The sequence below is a fragment of the Haplochromis burtoni genome, unplaced genomic scaffold, assembly GCF_018398535.1.
Source record: "Haplochromis burtoni strain Fernald_Lab_line unplaced genomic scaffold, NCSU_Asbu1 Contig_664, whole genome shotgun sequence".
NCBI lineage: Eukaryota > Metazoa > Chordata > Actinopteri > Cichliformes > Cichlidae > Haplochromis > Haplochromis burtoni.
In genome coordinates this window covers 61,462-76,795 of record NW_024583025.1, presented here as the reverse complement: position 1 = coordinate 76,795, position 15,334 = coordinate 61,462, and the positions used below count along the sequence as shown (strand labels likewise).

At 39.4% G+C, this 15,334-nt stretch overlaps 1 protein-coding gene across 1 annotated transcript in view; it reads left to right on the top strand.

The window, feature by feature from the left end:
* Positions 1-15,256, top strand: part of b3gat2 (beta-1,3-glucuronyltransferase 2 (glucuronosyltransferase S)) — a 68,575-nt gene extending 53,319 nt beyond the window's left edge. Inside the window, exons 3-4 of the mRNA XM_005949415.2 lie at positions 137-285; positions 12,715-15,256. Of these exons, the coding sequence (XP_005949477.1) occupies positions 137-285; positions 12,715-12,801 (236 nt within the window). The 3' untranslated portion in view covers positions 12,802-15,256. The remainder of the gene's footprint in view (positions 1-136; positions 286-12,714) is intronic.
* Positions 15,257-15,334: the final 78 nt, after the last annotated feature.

Genomic DNA, 15,334 nt, shown 5'->3' with positions numbered 1-15,334 from the left:
ACAGTCATTAGATGCACTAATCAACTTGGTCATTTTCTGCTGTGATTACAACAGCCTCGTAATGTCCCTTTTATCCATGCTGGCTAGCGTCTTCATCCCTTCACCTTAGTCTTCTCTTCTTCCTCCTGCTCCTCAGGTTTTGCAGTGAATCTTCAGGTGATCCTGGCGAACCCGCGGGCACAGTTCAAACGGCGAGGCTCCCAGCCGGGGATGCAGGAATCCGACTTCCTCAAGCAGATCACCAAGGTCACCGACTTGGAGCCCAAGGCGAACAACTGCACACGGGTCAGTAACCGGGCATGTCTGTGTCTGTTGCAACAAAATGAAAAGAATTTCATTAAGGCGAGGTGATGTGACAGAATTTAACACCTTCTACTGGGACCTGAAACACCCAGTAAAAACATGTTCAAATATGCTGAAGAGGACTTTCCTAGAAATGGAAAATTTCCTTTATACTCAAACTTAAAGCAAAGATGTTCTTTTTAAGACTAACGATTGTCCCATCAGACTTTTGACCAGAACTCAACAACTGTAGACATGTTGAAGTTGGCGACTGCAGTGAGCTTTATAATACACACACAGGTAGACGGTTTCACACAGAAACATTTTTATACATTTTCTTCATTGCTATTTTACATTTTCTTCTCACAGAATGGAGACGTTCCTATGTCAGTCCAGCTGCCTGCTGCAGTACAGTTGCTCACTTTACTCACTCATTTTTACCCTTAAAGTGTATTTCTCTGGTTTTGCATAACGCCAGTGAAAGTGTATTGGGCTCCAAGCACTGCCAAGCCTGAGATGCCTCCTACTCTTGCTAATTTGCTGCTATATTGTATGCGTAGACACTTACATGTAACCTGATCAGACAGATTTTAAATGAAATGCAGAAAATGCAGTTCAGATGAAATTTTAATTCCATATTCAGACATTTTTACAAAATTAGTTGTGCAGTGTAGGATGAAGCTTGGCTGATTATACATAGGTGTTATATTTAATCCTGAAACCTGGCCCCTTGTGCAATTTTAACTTAATGAGCTGATGTTAGGCACTGCCTTGAAAGAACGTGCAAAAATTGAAAATGATTCATCAAATGATTATGTATTAAAGAAACCTCTTTATACAACTTCCTGGTCCCCAAAAAAGTCCATTCAGTTAGATAAGGCAGTTCAACGTAGTTACCTAGTTACGCAGCTGTTTTCGACCAGTTCAAATCCTGCCATAACCATTAGCTCACACTCCCATTGTAAGTAAAATGATATCACTAAGAGAGGGAAACTGGATTTATCCACTTAAGGCTGCGAGTTTTGCTTATGTCAGTGAAGACCTCTCTTAGTTCTTCTAATCAAGACATTAATCCTAATATTGACCCTTATTTTTTGGCCCGTCACCTTCAAGTTCAAATTGTTCTCTGAAATATGTCTCAAAAACCAGGTGTCTAGTCTTAATCTTTACTAAACTGCTAGAATGCTGATAGACCGGACCTGATCTACAACGATCTACGTTGGACCTGATCTACAATGTCCAAATGATAACAGTGATAACAATATTTGATATAGCTGTGGTGTGTCAGTATCTGTATCTGTTTAATTTTAACATTTATTTAATGCAGATTTCAATTTAACGGGACCAAATAATCATTGATTAGAAGTGTTTTTAACATCCTGTGAGAGGACATTGTACTTGTTAAAGGCTGGAGAGATGCAGTTCTCACCAATGACACAAGAGGCTAAAGAAAAAATTAAGCATTTGGTGTTGCACAACTGTATCTGTGTGTCTCTACACCTTGAAGAAGGTGGAATCACAATCACTTTTAGGGAGCCCACTGGCTGCTTTCTCTTTCCGTCCTAAGTAAAAAAAAATTCTAATGTTTTACTTTTTTTTCTTATATGCACACAGGCTCAAGGTCACTGAGCAAACTTGGATTCTAACTCACACAATACATTACATTCTTCTCCACTACAGATGGAAAGCAACTTTTATTTTTACTCCTATATAAATGTTTAAAGTCCAAACATTAAGCAGCTGTGCACATTTTGTGAAACTGAATGACAGGCCAACATGTCAGGAGCAAACACTGGTATATCTCAATATGCAGTTTGTAAATAGGCCACATCAGCCAGAGTTATCAAACTGCAGTGACCTGCACACTGGAGGTGAATCACACAGGCTAGTGCTTAATAAAAGCCCAATTTATTTATCCAATTTATCAGTTTTAATCTAGCATGTGCACGTTTGTGTGTCTGGGGCACAAATACAGCCATAATGATAGTGACCATCACAGCAGTAACCATGGGGTATCCCCCTCCCCCTCTGCTATTGACAGCATGAGTCATGCTTTAAGCTAGTGGCACAGTCTAAACTTAGACACACACAGCCTGAATTGAATAGAAAGCGCGTTATAGCGCTATCAATTCTAGTTGTGTGCTTAGACAGCTTAGATCGATGCAGCTCATCTCAAATCGCCACAGCCCCTGTTGGCACCCGGTTTTATGAAGCCACTCATCCTCTTGACAACCATCACAGAGGCGCCTTAAAGGACTTTTTGTGACAAATGGATCCTATTATGTTTTTACCTTTCAAGGAATACATGAGCTTGAGCTCAACGTGCGATGCCTACAGCTGTTCCAAAAAGTACCAAGTCTGCAAGTGGCATTTACATGCTCTCTTTGTTTTGTTTTTTGGGTGCTTTTCTTATTAACGCCTTAGAGCCAGTTTGACTTTTCAGCTCCAGACCAGTCAGCAGTGACCACTGGTTATCCATCACACCAGTGTTTGTTGTTTTTTCAGTGGATGAATTTGAGGATCAGTGACAGAAATCCTCAGATTCAAGAGTTATTTATTTGCAATAACTTCTATAGCTCTATCAATTTAACTCAAGTTTATTGATCATTTCTTCTGAGAAATACATCCTGATAATGCCCACTGGGACATTTCATCCGTACCCAATACATCAAAAGCTACTGGCTGTTCTGTAAAAATGGGTTGGGGTGTTTATGGTTTCCCAGAGAGAGGGTTTTAAAGGATTCTGGTGGCCCTGTGATCTTTGTCCTCCCGACACCTTCAGGTTTAAATTGATTTCTTAAATGTATCGAGTTGTCTATTCTTATTCTTTACTAAATTCCTAAAATGATTAATTAGACATTTGCTGAACTCCATCAGATTTTCAGTGAGTTTTACCTTGTGAAGCTTCGTTGTTTTAAAATGTTTCTTTTAGTTGCGTCGTGAGGACATCATTGCTGTTGCCAGATTTTATTTTATTTTTTTGTCAACAGCGGAGCCTCAAAAGGATCCACAGTGTGGCCCAACAAACATAATTAGTTCATTAGTTTCTGCTGCTGTTGAAGCTGAAGACAGTGAGGCTGTTGCAGAAAATGAGCGTAAAACTAAGCAATCTGATGGAAAACATGTTGTAATTATCACTGACTTAAAAAGGTTTTATAGAGAATGTAAAGGTAAGCAACACATTATTAAGTTCAATGACTATATTAGAGTTAATAACTTAATATTGATGTTGTACTACATAAGTGTTGCAATTACCTGAAAAATGCTGAATAAAAATAAGCAAAACAAAGAAACAAAATTAAAAACATCTCTAACATGTGTTTGTACAAGCTCAACTGAGTTTATTCAGAAAATGGGACAAAAACCACAGATGGGTCTGTAACTTTTGTGGGCGGGGATGAGGGGCGGAAAAACAATAGTGCTTTATCTTTTTCAGTTACACAGGTATCGCGCTGTATCACTGATAGGGATGGGAATTGATAAGAATTTAGCAATTCTGATTCCATTATTGATATCAGTTAGCGATTCGATTCCTTATTGATTCTCTTATCAGTTGTCATTGGGTTCTCATTGTAGAATTCAAACCAGAGCGATTCTGCTTTATAAACGTGAACAGGTAGAAATAGAGGCTGCAGCCTCAGGGTCTGGCTGCTGGGGTCGGCATCCACTCAGCGTTCACCTGGGGTCTTGGCTAGCTTAGCATTAGCCTGGTATCTCGACAGATGCTTGCAAAGAAGTGAAGTTGTGTTAGCATCATAATCTGGTTGTTTCTGTCCTGAATGCAGTTTTCCACTTTACCATTTATCTCGTCCTTTTGTGCAATAAAAATAAATGCCCATATCCATCCTCTAGACCAGGGCTGGGGAGCTCCAGGCCTCAAGATGTCGCACTGGGTCAACACACCTGAATCACACCTGAAACTTCAAGACATGTTGAGGAGGTAATTTAGCCATTTAAATCAGCTGTGTTGGATCAAGTACAAACCTGCAGGACAGCGACACTCAAGGCCTGGAGTCCCCCAGCCCTGCTCTAGACTGTAGCTATTTTTCTATTTTCGAAAGGCAGGCAGACTAACAATTCCAAGGAATTGACTACTGGGAACCAATCTACGAGAACCAGTTCTCAGTTCCCATCCCTAATCACTGATGATTGCCTTGCAGTGTATCGAGTATCTCATAATATCGACATCATTATTATTATTGTTATTAAAAAACAACAACTTTGTTATTGTGGGCAACATATTGTGTTTCTATTGTATCCCAGGTTACTCGGGATATGAATAATCCCACTGCTAGAGGAAATATGCACACACTCAGGTTAAGATTTTTAACCTGCAGTTAAGTGTAAAAGCACATTTTGAGGAAAAAAAATTGTAAATTACTTTTTACAGGAGGTATTTACGTCGACTGTTGCATTACTTTTAAAAAGCTTGGCGTAAGAAGCCTGCTGGAGAGAGAGATACTGATGCACCGATGTGTGGACTGGCTATCGGCCCGATACCGACTCAAATATAAATAAATTAATAATCAGTCAATCTGATATTATGACAATAGGATGATGTAGTCAACTGATCTCTATTGTCACATTATCCGATCAGTTTAAATAACAGTTTTCTTTGTTAATTACGCCACACATTAGCACACAGGTGTTAGTGAGAGTACACGGAGGAATCACAGCACAGGGGTCTCAGCATTTTGGAGTTTCACACCAGCAATGATAACATCTCTTCATGAATGCTGAAATAGTTTTTGATTTGATGACAAACTTTGGTCACAAGTGTTCCACAACTAAAGCTCAGATGATGATGATGCCTCCCTGTTGGCTTTCCTCTCACCCACTCTCACCCTCATTATGTTTGGTGGAACTCTTGTTGGTAAGCTTTTAGTGCACTTTACTCTATTAATATTATTTCACTTCACCATTACAGCTTGTTACACACAACAGTGCCCAGATTTTCCTGCTACAAACCGATGATGGTACAACTCAAAGACTTGTTTACCAGTGGAGTACTTTAACTTCACCTTCTTTAAGGCTTGCATTCAAGTACTTTTTATTTTCAGAAAAAAATACCAAAAGCTGCTGTTTTATCCGAAATAAGCAAATACAGAATTTAATCATTGTGGTTCAGGATGTGTGTGCAGGTCACAGTGTTGGGTCCAAGTCCCTGATGGGTTATGGGTAAATGTTTCCTGCAGGGAATAGATAAAGATCCCCTGGAGCTGCTGGATCATCATTTACTGATGGCTGCGGCTGCTGCAGACAGCTCTGTGTTGAAACTATCATCATCATTATCAACCCCATTACACTAATGGAGGCGCCCTGCCGCTGATATTAATACAGGTTATTAGCAGCCCGTGACATCATCAGTCATCAGCCAGAGCAGCCCAGAAAGGACGATGTGGTATCAGCATTTATCACGTCAGCGTTACAATAGCAAAGGGATGTGACATCATCACTCATAAAGTCACTCATGTGAGGCTAAAACGCGAAACATCGCTCAGGCAGTGCAGAACGCAGCGCGTCTCACACACTGTCACATCTGTCATATAGACACATCAGTAAAAAATGACAAGGCAACAACAAAGACTGTGGAATCTAAATCATGTTTAGTTTAAGTATATAAATAATGCCTAGAGCTAAAAATCAAAAAGTAAAAGGTAAAAGCTTACTGGGTAATACAGTTTCTAATCAAAAGTATTTGTAAACATGCAGTTTGACTTTAAAAAATCAAAACAAAAAAAAACTAGACTGACATAAATCTTTGCATAAACTTTTTACACTGCTACCTCTGAAAAAGTTGAATATTAAGCACATAAGTATAATATAAAGAAAAATGTTGCCTTTTTTAGCTTGAGGTGAAACTGTGGAAACAGCAAATGCCGAAAGGTCTTATGGAATAAAATTCCAAGTCATAACAATCAGTTACACAGTAGCTACACTACTCTTCACTATTGAGCAGTGTAGCTTTCAATTTTGCCTCAGTTTCGGTCGTGATTTTTATCAGGATCTGTCACTTTATCACACAAATTAAGTTCCTGTTCTGCTCATTAGATTTTACTTAAGCAACTTTGCATGATTCTGAAAGGCCCGTCTCTCTTTAGGTTTCGTTTAATTGGCTACTCCTTGTAAATAGAGGTTTAAACAGCAGCTAGCTGTTTTTTTGCCTTGTAGAGTTACATGAGGAGTTAAAGGTAAAAATATAGCAGGAATGACCTGTTGGCTTCGCACAAATACTGGAGACAATTAGTTTGGCTCTGTAGCAAGTTTGACAAATGTATCTACCTGCACATGAAATCTCACAGACACATAGAGCCACAGCGAGTGTCAACATTAAGTAGCAGAGGGGGCTGTTAATCAGTTTCAGCTGGTTTGGTGTCTTTGCGGGGAGACAACCCCAAAACAGGAATGGTTTTACAGTTGGAAAAACCTGTGTTTTTCTTATTGGGTTTGCACACGTCTCAGGAGAGACTTTGACCACCTCTCTTTACAAACTAAATCCTTTATGCTTCTTGGCTGCTGTGTGGCAACTCGTAGCTTCAGCTTTTCCACAGATAAACTCTGAAATTACTCAGACTGTAAATGGTAACTGCCAGTATCTCGGTGTTTAAAAATTCAGTTTGGCTTTGTGAGGAAGTAATGCATCTGAGTGAGAAGCACACCCTATTTCAGGGCCTGTTTTTAGTATGAACTGTAATTATTTTGGGTCTACACCTTGTTCTTGGTTTTATTGGTTAAGACTGGTCTGAACTGGTTTATTATTATTCATATTACTGGAAGATATTAATACTTTTACCAGCAGACACACCCTAACTCCAGCTCTGGGCACTTTGAGGACGGTATCTGGGATCAGACCATAGAACCTGAACGTCGACCTTGACAATGTAGGCCAGAAACACTCATCTGACGGCTGGGTCAGTATCTGGAGACGACTGTCAGGAGCTGTAATGTAGTTAGATCGAGAGAGTAACGGCAACAGACAGCAGTGACAGGACAAGAAAGGAGGGGGGATGGCGGGAACAGATGGAGACAGATGATAGCACAGGAGGGAAAGGAGCTCGAGGAGAGAGAAAGGATGAGGAGGGTAAAAGCCTATGCAGAGAAAAGAGGATACAAAGATTGATTGAGGAAGATTTAAAAAAAGAAAGAAGACAGAATGACAGGGGACCCAGGGAGCTCTGGGGTGAAAGACTGCACTGCTGTCTATTTCATTACAAATGGCTCTCAGCTTTCTGCCAAACTTAATTTTAGTGGCATTAATGTGGCTAAACACATCTCTGACCACTTCTTGGTCTGGTTTTTGGTGACACAATCCTTAAAGCATCTTGAGTGCATTTACAAATTAGGAATGCGTTTTTCCTTTCTGTCGAGTGAGAGATATTTCAGATTCAATTGAATGTAAGAACCGAGCCTGGAGAAGCTTATAGACACTGGAAGCAGCAAGTGAGGAAAGGTCTTAATAAATAAAATCCCAAGTCGTGACAATCAGGTAAATTCTCTCCAAAGATTTGGAATCACTGCTAAGCAGATTTGATTTCAGTTTAAATGAAGTTTAAACCATTAGATGAAACTGATGACGCTCATTTCCATCTTCACATATTTTATTCGTAGACTTAAAATTGAACATCATCTCTCTTTTAGCCAGGGCTCTTCTTATTGGACGTTTAAACAGCAGGTACGTGGGGCTTTATGAGATGACCCCATTAGCGATATCCCCTGTTGTTGGCATCACACAGAGCTTAAAGTGCAAAAAATATGTCAGAAACTGAGCCTTTAGAGCAGCCTGAAGTCTGAGTTCTTCGCTCTGGGTCTGGATTATATTTACATAGGCTGACATGATTATTTGAAATTTCTTGGCCATTTTGGCCAGCAGTGTGCATATTACAGAGAAGAGAGAAGTAAAACATAATTTCAGATTCATTTGAATACACTCCATGTTGCTAAGTTGCAAATTGAGTTGCAAAACTGACATGCTTCTTTTTATTCATAGTGACTTTTATAAAAAGCAGCCTTACTTTAATCCATCTGCAGTATGGTGCTGAATCCAAAATGAGTTCTCACTTTTTCCTTGCTGTGCCATGATTATCTTTTCAATCTGACTCTACTTCACTCTAGTGCTCCCTTCCTAGGCTTTTGTCACAGGGAGTCTGAAGGAAATTTAAAATCATTGTTAGCAGAAGTGACCCAGTAAAAAATAATAATAATAATAATAACACCTAAATTGGTCTGTTTTATATTAGGTAAATCAAAGCCGTGTCCTTTCTGTACAGCAGGTTCTGAAATACTGTTTTGTTCAAAACCACTGACATCACAGAGGTATTTAAAAGTGTCGTTGGTTGCTGGAACCCTTTTTCTTAAAAATTTGTGTCACTGTTTCGATACCAAGAGCAAAAGCTCCTGTTTGAAGGAGCAATAATTAGCACATAAGACATCAGGAGATGGCACTTGAAGAAATGTGTGTTTATTTAACTGGATGTTGGATTTAGGGGCTTGGCCCCTTTGATAGGAGTCTGAATAGAGGCAGCTCACATCCACTAAATAGTCATTGAACTGGACCTTTCCACTGTGTTGGTGCCTTTTGTGGTATGAGCAATCCAAGAAGTTTGAAATTCCAGTGCATTATTAGTCCATTACTTAGCAATCTTCTATGTGGAGCAGTTCTTTTTAAGGACCAGAGTGTAGGGCCCAGTGTTGATTGGAAGACACACAAAGTGCTAACTCTTAATTCATGTAAATGGGAGGAACAGTAAGCCAGCCATCTGGCTCGCCATGCTGGCCCTCGCCTTGGGAGAAGACATATTGTCTGTCACTCATCTACGTGGATATAGCTTTCCTTTCTGACTTTCAGAACTTTATTACCTGGAAGATTGAGCGTGCATCAAGACAAAAATTAGCAGGGAATTTAAAAGCCTGAAAATCACTTGGAATATGAAACTAAAACGTTGTAGGGGATACGCAGCGCGTGTGGATGATGAAACAGTGAATGAAGGAATGACTATTTATACAAAAACTGAAAGGGAATTGAATGCAGGGGGTAAATTAGATGCGCATGTACAGGACAGGACACAGAAATAAAAAAGAAGTGAGATTAAAAAAACAAAAATAAAACAAACACAGAATGAGATAGAGGAGGGACAATGACACCAATCTATAAATTCAAGAAACTGGGAAACACCAAAATAATTTCTGAATTTATTCCTTGAAGAGCACAAAGCAAACAGAAACCAGAGGCTCAATAAGGAAACAACACAATAGAATAATGAGGAAATAAAAGTTGTAATTCAAAGTCTAAGTAAAAGAAAACTAAACCTAAGCAGAAACTTTGAAATGAAAACAAGACATGCTGAACTAAACATGAGCACAGGGAGAAAACACTAAGGCCAAAGCTACAACCTAAATTTCACATCAGTTCAGTTTTATTTATATTTTTATCAAATCACAACAACAGTCACCTTGAGGCCCCTTTTTAGAGTGGAATAAGGTAAAGACCCTACAATAATACAGAGAAAACCCCACCAATCAGTCAACACACATGAGAAAGCCCTTGGTGACAGTGGGAAGAAAAAAGCCTCCTTTTAATAGGAAGAAACCTACAGCACAACCAGGCTCAGTGAGGGGCAGACATATGAAGTAACCGGTTCAGGGCAAGAGGAGGAAGACAGGACAAAAGAGAGCCAGAGATGAATAATAACTAATGATTAAATGCAAAGTGGTGTATAAACGCACACAGAGTGAAAAGAAGTGAGTGAAGAAGAAGCACTCAATGCATCACGGGAAGCCTCCAGCAGCCCAGGCTATCTGCAAGGCTGACGACAAGAACCAAAAACTCTCAAATGACATAAAAGGATACAAAGTAGAATCAAACCACAACCCAATACTAATAAAAACGAAGAGCTCAAGAAAAAAGACACAACAAATAAACCTGAATACAAAAACACAACGTCAAAGTACAAAAGTGAGATGAGCTAAATACAAATATCAAGCTCAATAAAACATAACTGAATAGATTTAAAATAGATTTAAAGAGTTAAAGGAAAATTCAGAAGGCTAAAGACAAGCAGGTTTGTGTGTCTGCATGATGCACCTGTGCATTTTATTTATGCAGCATGCTACTTAAGTATGATAAGTTAGCGTCCAACTTTTAATCAAACTCCATCGAACATGATGGCAGCCAAACACTACTGTTAAATCCAAAACCAATGGGTGACATCACAGCCTCTGCTTTGCTCCAATTGTGATCTGAAGAGCTCTGAAAGGAAAAAGCCAAAAACATAATAGGTCCCCTTTAAGGTAAAAGTTCTGCTATATAAGTTCCTCTTGCTCATAGGTAGAAACAGGCCTTCCCCCACCATATGCTATTAAGGGGAAAAAAAGCACAGAGCTCTCTAACCTGAAAAAGCTTTTTTTGTCTCCGAGTTGCCTGAGGGTGGAAACGAAAGCTAGAGCAGGAAATAGGACTGAGGTAAAACCAGCAGTAAGGCCATGGGAGAGAAAGTGGACTTGATGAATGAGGAAAACAGAGAGCAAACTGGGGGGAAGAGAAGAGTGTACGGGGAACAGGGAGCGCACTCTGGCTGCATAATTGGCACGCGCACGCACAGATACCATTTCCCCCACAGCTCTGGTGCGGCTGCTACATTAGCCTCGTTAGATATGCAAAGCGGGCCAATTAGCAGCTCAGTGTGCAGGAAGTGACACGTTCCACCTGAAGAAGCGCAAAAACAACGTCAGTGTCCACAGCCAGCAATAAATCATGCCTTTGTGAGTCACTGTGTGTGCAGTTTCGGACACACTTGAATTATGGGCTCATTAGTTATAAACTCCCCCCCAAAAAAACTCATTTGAAACTACATGGAATGGAATTTGTTCTCCTCTCCAGGAAAATATCAATCGTTGCATCCATTGTACTGTTTTCTCACCAATATATTGCTGTGAAATTGACTGAAAACACAAGACAAACAGCTGCAGTGAGGTGCGTGCTGCTTTTGATTCAAACCATTTCGAGGTGTCAGGCTGTTTCCTGCAAGTGGAATCCCTCGCAGCACACCAGCACCATCAAATCCAACAGCAGGAGGATACAATGCTATCTCTGCTGCAGAGAACACAGACTTGTTTTTTACTCCATGGGGCATTTCATATGCAGATCATCGAGGACTGAAGGTTCAAAATGCATCTGCAATGAGTGGAAATACAACTGCACACTTGATTTAGACCAGTATATTGGTTTCATACTGACACCAAGAAGCCACGGAGTAGAAATCACCACTGATCTGTGTCAGTAAATATTGTACCTCAAATTTTTGTATTAAAATCCTAATAGTTTATACTTTCATAGAAGAATAAAAGGACAGTGATTTGTGCAGTTAAAAGGACACGCCTTCCATCTCAGTAAAGATCAAAGCACCATGCCGCATGCATGTTAACTTAAACTCTGTTTTTTCCAACACCTAACAACCTTTTTTTTGTTTCTAATGTCTCTGTAAAGCACTTTGAATCACCTTGTTGTTGAATTGTGTTATACAAATAAACTTGCCTTGCCTTTTAGTTCCAGGATATCACACAAGGCTTTCAATTTGTGCTAAATAAGTGATTAATAACAATTTCTGTCACTAAATCTAGATAATTCAATCAGATGTGTTTCAAAAAATCATCAACTGCACAAATACAGAGGAAACGAACACTCCGCCATCTCCAAGCTAGCACACAGCTACAACCCCCTGTGTGGACACACCTGTCAGTCAAAGCAGCCCCACCCCTAACTTTAAGTCTCATCAGTATCCAAAACACCAAACGGATTTGTGTGCAAGGCTGTAAACATGCTTTTTAAAATGGGAATCAAGTCCAAGTCAGCTTCTGTGAAGGCTTTTTCTGGAAACATAAGAAAGCTTGTAAGAAAATGAACAGTGAGGCACATTATCAGACCACCATTGTGCAGCTATACAGGAGGAGAGAGGAGGGACAGAGCCCCCCGAGTAGAGCTGTTCCCACTGTCATACACTCATGACAGATTTAGCCTACTATTATTAGTTGACAATAGCGGACAGTTATCAAACAAAGAGTGAAACAGTATCAGTATCATCTGCTGGTTCTTTATTTGTTTAGATGTGTAATGGAAAGTAATATGATACATTACATGTATAGTTATTACGTTTGTTCTGATAGACTTGTTTTACTGGTGATGTTGCATTTCTATATCTCAACAATAAAATGAGTTTAATGTACCCTGATATTTATTGTAAAACCAATCCCCCACCCTCATATGTTTTTATATCTGTTTGATGGTTTGCTGGTGTATTCCTTTTCTTTGTTATTGTTGTTGCATGAAACCATCAACGGGAGTGTGTTTCACACGACTGCCTTTCTTCTTCTCTTTTTTTAGTGCATTACGCTTTCTTTGCCGGCAGATTTTCTGATTCTTCCTCTTCTCTTTTTCAGGTGCTGGTTTGGCACACTCGCACAGAGAAACCACATCTCGCAAACGAGCCCAAACATCGAAAGGACACCGTCGCCATCGAGGTGTGATCGGGGCTGCCCGTCATCTCTTGGCTGAGACTTCCAGCAGCACTCTGCTTTCCTCTGCCTTTCGGGTTAATACAATCTGCTGGTGATGGACAGAGTCTCTGAGGAGCTGCATGATTCAAGACTCCTTGCTGTCTTTCAAACATGCTCTGTGAGAACTGGATAGCACCAAATACCTTTTACAAACTGGAATGACCTAGACTGTTCATTTCCTCGCATCCACAGCCTGCTGATGTAAAAAGTAAATGTTACTAGAAATGTAACATATCGTGTTGCTGAACTGAAAAGTGCCATGTGAGACGCATCGAATCATTGATATGTTTTTTTTAATTAACAATTCTGTGTCCTAATTAAAACCATGAAATTGTGATAGAATTGCTAAAAGAAGAAAAGGCTTGTGTGCCGGATGTGAGGCATACTGCTAAGGTTTCCTAGTGTGAAAGGAATGTTTAACATTTTTGTAGGGATGCACTGATACCAACACCAGTATTGTTTACCCGTTTGATACTGTGTTCATGTAGCTACTCTGATAACAGCTGTCACACAATGCTAACCTCTCCTCTAGGAGTTGGCTCTCCCACTAGTTTGTGAAGTCCTGTTCCCAAAACTTTGAGTTCGGTGTTATGAATGTCATCAGCATTTTTGAAACCAGACATCACAAGCACAGCTGTGAAACTGAAGGACACTACATGTTTATAGGGTAGCTGCTTTTCAGTCCGCAAGTAAGCCCACCCTAAAGCATATTCTACTTTACTGTTCTTGTGGACACTTATTGGGACTAAAATTTGTAAAATAAGAATTGTGTTGTGTTCATTAGGATTTAAAATGTGTGATTGAGATCATAAACTCATCAGGAACGTTGTTGCTGTGGATTAAGGCCTTTCTAGGCTGCCACAGGGCGAGAGGAAGAGGACACCCTTGGTAGTCTATTGAAGACTCAATTAGAAACAGCAACAGAGGCAGCAAGACAACATACCCAGTCACTGCCCAAAGTCTGCAAATCCAAATGATATCAGATGGCCTTAAAGGAACATCAGTTTGATGATAAGGAGCCAACTGAGCATTCATGTTACAGGAAACATTTATTTGAATTCTGTAATTAAGTATCTCTGTTCTTAGTATTGGCAAGTACCCTAATGTAAGTTTGATTGAAAAAAAAGAAGAAGGTATTTGTGGATCCCTACAGTTTTGGAAACATGATTGTTTACTGGTACCAATTTCACACCCATGCCAAAAACTGGCATCAGAAGGCTTTCAACATAAAATTAGCTTAGCGTGAAGACTGGAAGGTAAAATATAATTATTTAAAAAAATAACCCCAGTAATGACCCTAAACACCTCCACACATCCTGCGTTGAATTTTTGCTCATTGTTAGCTAAACAGAGCAGAAACGGCTATCCTGATCCTTTAAGGAATCTGGCCTAATATCTTGCTAGCGTTCTAGCAAGATTACAGTCTTTGCTATAAAATGCAACATAACCCACTACAATTTAATTTAAAAAAAATTCTAGAGATAATGTAGTAACTAGCTTCAAATGTGTTTGTAGAGGCATCTTTGAACTTTAATTAGGGGCAGGCAATTAGCTTTCCTTCTCTGGTAGTTTTTATGCTAAGCTAGGCTCCAACTCTGTAATTAATAAAACATTTTTTCCAACCTCACTCTTGGAAACTGAAGAAAGTGTATTTCCTAAATTACTGGGACATTACTATTCTTCCCATAATTCCCCTGAAAAATTTGGGTGTGTTTAAAAAAAAAAAACAGTTTGAATCCTTTTCATCAAAGTTTTAGCTCAGATTTCACAGTAATGTCAGTTCGACTGCTGGCTGTGAAATGCCAATCAGATTCTGTCAGGAACAGCCGCCCCTGGTCTTCTTTGTTTAAATTAAATCACATGAATGTCTCAAAGTTAATGCTGTTAAGGTTGATTGATGCCTAAATACTATTTAATTATTAGAATGAGCTGATCATATAAACCTAATGAAGTGACAACATGCGTTTTCTCCTCCGTGTATATGAGGAATGTAATGAAGTTTGGAAGTGGCCCACATCAAGTAACAACACTCCTGACAAGCAGCCATCAATAATGTAGCATCTGTGAGCTGACAACAAAGGAAACCCATCTGTCAGCAGAGAAGGAAAAAGAAATGGAGAAGCTGGTATATAAGCGGTACAACACAGGCGGCCACTTTCACTGTTCTAATGTGCAAAGAGCTCTTTTCCTGACAGCAGTATTGTCCTGAGCACTGAAGTTTAGAGGGGACTGTATGTACAGTTGTGTTTGATGTACACACAAGAAATAAAAACAAGCCTTATTATCAGGATTCAACAGCTTTTATTTCAAATGACTCACTTGTAAAACAGGCATCAGGAAAAAAAAAAGGAGAAAAGAAAGTAAAAGATCTCAAAAAGATAAAACCATATTTTTAGAGTCATTAAACAAAGATGATCACAGAAAATTTCCTGCGTATTTACAGTTTTAATGCATAAAACATCTTTTTCCCTGTACTAGGCACCATAAAATGTAAACACACTGG